At 57.9% G+C, this 7,697-nt stretch overlaps 1 protein-coding gene across 1 annotated transcript; it reads left to right on the forward strand.

The window, feature by feature from the left end:
• Positions 1-94: 94 nt before the first annotated feature.
• LOC122388277 (RNA-binding protein with serine-rich domain 1-A-like) lies at positions 95-3,243 on the forward strand. The gene is made up of 3 exons (XM_043379209.1): positions 95-251; positions 539-654; positions 2,449-3,243. Exons 1-3 carry the CDS (start codon positions 192-194, stop codon positions 2,609-2,611), a joined length of 339 nt encoding a protein of 112 aa, XP_043235144.1. The 5' UTR covers positions 95-191; the 3' UTR covers positions 2,612-3,243.
• The last annotated feature ends 4,454 nt before the right edge of the window (positions 3,244-7,697 follow it).

The following is a 7,697-nucleotide window of genomic DNA, read 5'->3' on the forward strand; positions in this document are numbered from 1 at the left end:
CACTGACCTGACCCGACTGACCTGTCCCGACGGTCTACAGGATGACATCCAGGAGATATTCCCGGTGTACCTGACCTGACCTGACGTGTCTACAGGATCACGTCCAGGAGATATTCTCGGTGTACGGTCCGGTGAAGCTGGTGGACCTGCCGTCGAAGCGGTTCCACTCGGACTGAACCGCGGCTACTGCTATGTGGAGTACGAGACGGCCGAAGCGCCGAGTCGGCCATGAAAACATGGACGGCGGACAGGTACGGCGCCCAGAGGGGGGCCGGCGGGGGCAGGGAGGGGGGACGGGCGGATCGGGCGGGGAGGGGGGACGGGCGGGAGGGGCAGTGAGGGGAGGGGGCGGATCGGGCGGGGTGCGGAGGGACGGGCGGAGAGGGGACGGGAGGGACGGCGGTTGGTGGACTGATAGAAGATTCATCCCGTGTCTGACTGCGTCTGTCAGTGAATGCTCGTACCTGGCTGTATCTGCCGCTCTGGCCGTCTCTGCCGCGTCTGACCGCCTTCTCTGCCCCGGCGTGTGTGTGCCCAGATTGACGGCCAGGAGGTGACGTGCGCGCCGGTGCTGCTGCCGCGCCCGCGGCCCCGCCGCTCCCCGCCGCCCATAATGCGCCGCCCGCTGCCGCCCCGGTACAGCAACCTGCCCAGGTGAGAGCGCGGAGAGAGAGGGAGAGCGGAGAAAGAGAGAGAGAGAGAGCCGATAATGCGCCGAAAGAGAGTGCAGCTTTCGTAAAACGTGAGATCCTTACGCCCTGCCAGCCGCTGCTGCTGCGGTGTTGGCCCCGCAGGTCCTTCCTCACAGGGGCTGAGCAGACGGCTCGGGTGGTTGGACGGATCGGCTCCGCGGGTGCTCGGCTGGCCACGGTGACCGTGTTTAAGGTGTATACTCCTCGGGCTGTTCTGGGCACCAACGGGTTTACCAATTGCTGCAAGTAACCAAAATTTTATAGAGAACCATGGCGGGTCGTGACCGAATTTATGTTTAATAGTTATTAAATCATTTATGTTTAAAGGTAGTGTGCCACCTTTGAAAGATTTCCCATTTTATTTTTCCTAGGATAAGAAGCTTCTGTTTTTACCTAATATCGCAAAAAAAAACAAAAATGGGCCTGGAATAGTGCCTTTTTCGCCTAAAAGTTTATCGGTTTTTAGATATGTATAACAACTGTAGTGGGCTCACCTGCAAACAGGCGTCGGCAACAATCGCGAATGCGGCGCACATGTGACAATAAGCAAAGGTCATTATACCCTGCGTTCGATGTCTCTCGGACGGCGAAGATTCTACGCCGTCCGGCCAATCACGTTCCAGAACTGCAGACGAGCCCCCTCTGACCTTGGACGGGATTGGCCGGATGACGTAGAATCTTCGTCGTCCGAGAGACATCGAACGCGAGGATAGTGTTACGACCATACGACGTACGGGAATGAGCTTTCAGCTGTCTAATCGTAGACAACACAATGTCGAGCCTTAAATTGTAAGCCTGTATTGGTATTGTTTCTTTTATTTGGCTGTCGAACATTATTTATGGTTTGAAATATGATTTTATGTAAAATAATTGATATGAAAAAGCCGTCTCATAAGTTATGACCCCATTTCTCCACACGCAAGTGGCAGAAATGACAATGATCAGCTGACGCATTTTTCTTGGCCGAAGTCAGAGCGCGCAGCCCGACGCACCACCACCGCACCACAAAGTATGAGCAGAAGCCCGCGCCCAAAGCCAGGGCCCCCGGTAACGTGAGGTAGCCGAGTCGGGGCAGCGTGCGCTGACCCAAGTCGGGGCCGCAGCTTTGGGCGCGGTCTACCGCATCCCCGCGGGCAGCCCCGGGCTATCACATGACACCGGGAGGACGCGCGGCTCCGGCTTGGGTCAGCGCACGCTGCCCTGACTCGGCTACCTCACGTTACCGGGGCCCTGGCTTTGGGCGCGGTCTACCGCACCACCTAACAGGCGTGTTCGAAACCGCAGGAGCTGATGATGAACGGGTTTATCGAAACTTGATTGGATGAGCATATCGGTAATAGCGATTTCAGTGTGTGCATTTATTGTTCATAGTGGTGTGAAATGTGGTTGGGGTACGACCGACAACCCGTCGGGGCGAATTTCGCACTGGGGTACTCAAAATTTGAAGAATTTAAGACGTTTCCATGAGTTTTGAAGGTATGGATAAGTTCTAAAAATCCGGTTCTCCTTATCTGGGCCATTAACTCCATACGGTCCAGGAAAGCTGGCACACTACCTTTAATAATTTCTCTCCTGTTTTCTTAACTGGGCGTCTCAAAGCGTCTAGTGAGTCCGATGTGACTTTACTCGACCTGTGAGTTGCGACAGTGCGGTTCGGACCGTCCCCCGGCGGCTCTCAGTCTCGGCCCTCTGTCACACCGACTCAGTCCCGACTCCCGCGCCGCCGTGTGTCTGAGCCGCGCCGCGTCTGCCGCAGGTACCGGCGCCGCTCACCGCCGCCGATGCGCCGCCGCTCGCCGCCGCCGCCGCCGCGCCGGCGCCGCTCGCGGACGCGCTCACGCAGCCCGCGCCGCCGCCGGCAGCCGAGCCGCAGTCGCAGCCGCAGCCGCAGCCGCTCCAGTTCGGCCTCCAGCCGCTAGGGGCGCCGCGGTCGGCCAGGGTACGGGGGCTGGGTGGACGCTGGGAGCGACTCTCCGCCGGCCCGGACTGGCCCGGCTGGACAGTGGGCAGCGGGCCCGCCGCCAGGGACCGCCGGGCGCCGGCTGGTTCGGCCGCCTGCCGATAGGCGGCGGACGGTTCCGCAGACTCTCACCAGATGGCAGGAGGGGTGGTGTGCAGTGGCTACCCGCGCGGTTCGAGTGCAGAATGCGTGGGCTCGTCGACTGGGCTTGTCACATGGGTGGAGCCTCTGTGCTTGTGCTCTGGTGGGGAGGCACTCATTAGTAAAATCAGAAAGTTCTGGATTCATAAGCCCTTGTCCCATTTGCACGAACTCAAAGCGTGAATGAGTGTCCATCAGACCGTCGGGCCCATTTGCTGTCGCATGCCGTCGTCTGTTGGCAGTGTGGCGTCATCGCTGATCATCACCCCTAGTTTCAGCCACCGACATCCGCGCGTGTGCCTGTCTGTCTGTGTGTGGGAGCCAGAGAAGTCACCTCTCCATCTCAGCGAGGGCCCCGTCCGCCATTTCGGAACAAAGTCGGGGCCCGCTGGAATCATTTTAGCGCGTGTGTTTGTGTCTCTTCTGTCAATACACTGGATTCGGCCGCCAGCCTGTGCGATTCTCTGAGGCAGGATTATTGGTTTCGTTGACCAAAGCACCGCTCACCTGTCTGTGATCGGCACTGATCTGCGCGGTCCGTCGCTGGATCCTGCTATAATCGGATGGCCAGCCACCAAATCATCCGACTCCCAAGGACCTGTATGGACCGATAGTTCCGTTTCTGCGGCCGCGGTGCCACCGCTGGTTGTTTTTCGTCGCTGCTCGGAACGCGATACTGCTCTGCCTCTGATTCGAGCCGGATCATTGGACACTGTTTTATATATTCGAGCTGGTCCGGTCGGCGGGGCCGGTTTGGGCGCGTTACCAGCGGCGCGACTCTCCGGCGCTCGGCGGTATCGCCCCAGCAGCTGCCGGTGTTATCCACTGGTGGAACTGACAGTGGCCCGTCACCGAGGGTGGCCAGCTACCCCCGGCCTCCGTCCATCTGACCCCACCGTCACCCTGGGTCGCCAGACGCCTGCTGCTCCCGGCCTCCGTCCATCTGACCCCACCGTCACCCTGGGTCGCCAGACGCCAGCGATTGCCGGCCTCCGTCCATCTGACCCCACCGTCACCCTGGGTCGCCAGACGCCAGCTACTCCCGGCCTCCGTCCATCTGACCCCACCGTCACCGTGGGTCGCCAGACGCCAGCTGCTCCCGGCCTCCGTCCATCTGACCCCACCGTCACCCTGGGTCGCCAGACACCAGCGATTGCCGGCCTCCGTGGTCCATTCGGCCCCACTCCGCCCCACCTGGGCCAGAGTTCACCGGTCCCTAACTCCTGCAGAGAGGCCCTCGAGAATAACCCGCGCCGGTGGGGGGGGGGGGGGACGTTCTACGTCCCTCCCTCTTATCAAGTTCTTTTGGTTTATCTCTCCATAGACAGGGGCAGGGCACTCAAAGTCGGGTCACCCAGTCAAGAAAGCTAAGATGTTCGCCGCTGCCACACCGACTGAACGATTGTTTTGAAACCGGTGATTTATCAGAGTGACGGGATGCCTAAAGGCAAGCACATATTTCAAGTTTTCGTATTTGGGATCCGAGCTCAGCTAAATGATGCGACCTCTGTTAAGTCTATGGGGGGGGGGGGGGGAATGAACTGCGTCTTTTTGGACGAAAGTCGTAGGTGAAACGTCCCCACTGTGCCTCAATGGACCATGGTTCAACATTATACAGGGCGTGCATCATTGAAATAAGATTATGTAACACTTTTTGTTTTCACGAGGCCAAAAAATCAATGCTACTAAAAGCCTTATTTCGGTTGTTTGACCTGACCTTGACCCGACCCGTGACCTCAAAATTCAGCTATAAGATCCGTATCCCGTATCCGAAGCGTCTCGTCAGCAGCGTTCGTGGCCTACCGCCTCGCCTGTATCGCTACGGCTGCTGATTCTCTGGCCATCGGCCGGGGCCGTTCAGCGACCTCCCCCCCCCCCCCCCCAGCGAGTGGTGGGTGGCAATATACCTACTCCAGCAAGTGGCTGAGAAGACGCTGCCGCGGATAGGTACGGTTTAGGGAGCAGGGCGGTATGTGATGCATAAACTACAGCTATACTACTGCATAGTCACCGTCCGGTCGTGATCTCAGGAGCCGAGTGAGAACAGAAACCCTCCCCGGCGCGCCCCTACACCCCCTCCCCGGCCGGCCTTATACCCCCTCCCCGGGCCGGCCGCCCCTACACCTCTCCCCGGGCGCGCCCCTACACCCGCTCCCCAGCCGCCCCTACACCCCCTCCCCGGCCGCCCTTATACCCCTCCCCGGCCGCCCTTATACCCCTCCCCGGCCGCCTTATACCCCTGTACCCCGCCTCGATGTGTTGCGATCGGACCGTCCAACGGGCGTAAAGGGGGCCTTGCACAGAATATGCCGCAGCCCTTCCAAAAATACCTTCGGCCGCCACTGCAATACAGGGTGTCCCATAAGTTCCTTCTCACCTAAATTTTTCTTTTAGAGGCTCTCTTATTTAAAGCCACGCTTAATTTATTTTGTAACTGAGCTTTTGGGGTTGCCATGGCAACTGTGAATGTGCTCCACGGTAACTAATTCGTCTAGACAAAATATTTTTTTGCCAGAGAGTTCACTCCCTGTGGAGACGGCTAGCGCCACAACATAGAGGTCTCCGATACGGGTACGTCTCGGTATTTAGTCAGCACGTGACCATTCACGACGGTTGTGAGGGTGATTGAGGCCTACCAGTATGTAGCCAATGTCTGTCGCTAACTACACGCACAGTCAGCAAGTGACGCTGATGATTTGTCAGGAGTCAATCGCTGCAAGTTTATGCTCTTTTTTTGTCAGCTTTCACGAGTGAGCCATGTGGCCAAAACTGTGTGGCACCAAAATGGCCGTCAAAAAGGTCTTAGCGTTAGAAAATTGGTAAACAGGCTTTTCAGGATGCATTACCAGCTGTCTAAGAGCATCATTTTGGGGTACCTAACTCATGGTGACTTAAGCTCTACTTACCGGAGGGTTCAAAACAGTCAAAAACGTCTTAAAATGGCCAAACAGGTGTTTCGTTATGCCTGAGGCTAAAAAAAACTCGAGGGCCGATGACATCAATGTGGTCATCTGGACTACCTAGTCCGTGCTCGAGATAAAACACCGGTCCAAACCCCAAAACGGTCCCATATGGGCGACGGAAAAGGCTTTTATGTCATCCAGCTTTATTCCTATGCAAAAGGCCAGGGTCACCGTAATGTGGGGTAATATGCGTCCAGACACTGATCACGTTGCGATTGATACTCCAGAAACAGTCTTGGGACGCAGAATGCTTCTCCAAGAAGATCTAGTAGGAGTTTCAGCTTTCTAGCTTAACTCTAACCGCAAGTATGACCACATTTTTTAGGAGAAAATGGCATCCAGGAGGTCATAGGCCCATCTTCAAGCAAGACGGTGCATCAGTGCACAGGTCAAGCAAAGCTTAGAAGCAGTGCCAGGAGACTGTGATAGGCGTGTGTGGAAAGATCACATCCCAGCCAACTCATCGGATCCAAATTTCATAAAAATGTGTTGGGAATATTGAAATCGAGGCTCGTCGAAGCGAAGCGGTGTTCCAGCATTGAGGAGCTCACAGCGCATGCCAAGTCAGTCTGGGCTAACTTCAAGCCTGCTATGCTGCCAAACATGCCGGTTGGCATGTCGCAGCATGTATTCATGTGTTTGCCTATGAAATGGGGAGCACATTGAGGGGTTATAAACATATCAAAACGCAATGTACTCTGTTTTACATGCAAATATAAGGTGAGAACGAACTTATGGGACACCCTGTAGGTGCCCACTGCCCAGTGCTTCTGTTGAACTTGAGTACCTCGTCAACCGACCCCAGCCTTCGACAGAGCAAACATTCGGCATGTTTTAATGGCGAGTCAATAGTTCCCAGTTACACTTCGTCTTCCACTAAACATCACATCAAAGACGTCAAACACACAGAAACAGGCTGTATTCATGCATCAAAGAAATAACAGTGCCCACTGTGGTGGGGATAACAATGGAAACGCACACACCAAAGCTCTGTTCGTAGGAACAAGAGTAGTCCGTAGTTGTATACTTACAATCCTCATATCAACAAAAGTGGTTTTGGGGGTGGCGGCGGTGGCTGTGGGCGTCCTCGGAGCACATGATTACCGGAGTTCAGCAGGCGGAGCTCAGCGGACGGTTACCGGAGCTCAGCGGACGGAGCTCCGGAGATCAGCGGACGGAGCTCCGGAGCTCAGCGGACGGTCACCGGAGCTCAACGGACGGTTATCGGAGCTCAGCGGGGACGGTTACCGGAGCTCAGCGGACGGAGCTCCGGAGCTCAGCGGACGGAGCTCCGGAGCTCAGCGGACGGCTACCGGAGCTCAGCGGGGACGGTTACCGGAGCTCAGCGGACGGTAACCGTCTGTCAGCAGTCACCGGAGGCCGGCGAACGGAGCCCAACAGACAGAGCCCCTCAGAGAACGGAGCCCCTCAGACGGTGGGCCTCCCTCCTCTGAGGGGCGGCGGCGGGAGGCCCTCCTCTGAGCGGCGGCGGCGGGAGACCCTCCTCTGAGGGGCGGCGGCGGGAGACCGTCCTCTGAGGGGCGGTGGGAGGCCCTCCTCTGAGGCGCGGCGCGGCGGTCGGAGGAGAGAGCAGCGCGCGCGGCGGCGGGAGCTCGGCGGGCCGTCGGAGGCAGCTCAGTCCGGCGCCGGCCGCCGTCCGGTGAGCAGTCCCGCTGTCCGTGCCGACCGGCGGACCCAGCCAGGTCTCCGGCTGACCGGACAGGGTGACCTCAGCAGCTGACCTGACCGGCTGACCTGACCGGCTGACCTCTGCAGCTGACCGGACAGGGTGACCTCACCAGCTGACCGGACAGGGTGACCTCTGCACCTGACCTCACCAGCTGACCGGACAGGGTGACCTCAGCACCTGACCTTACCGGCTGACCTCAACACCTGACCTGACCGGCTGACCTCAGCAGCTGACGGGGCCGACCAGGACTG

Source organism: Amphibalanus amphitrite, unplaced genomic scaffold (genome assembly GCF_019059575.1).
Source record: "Amphibalanus amphitrite isolate SeventyFive unplaced genomic scaffold, NRLGWU_Aamphi_draft 000316F_arrow, whole genome shotgun sequence".
NCBI lineage: Eukaryota > Metazoa > Arthropoda > Thecostraca > Balanomorpha > Balanidae > Amphibalanus > Amphibalanus amphitrite.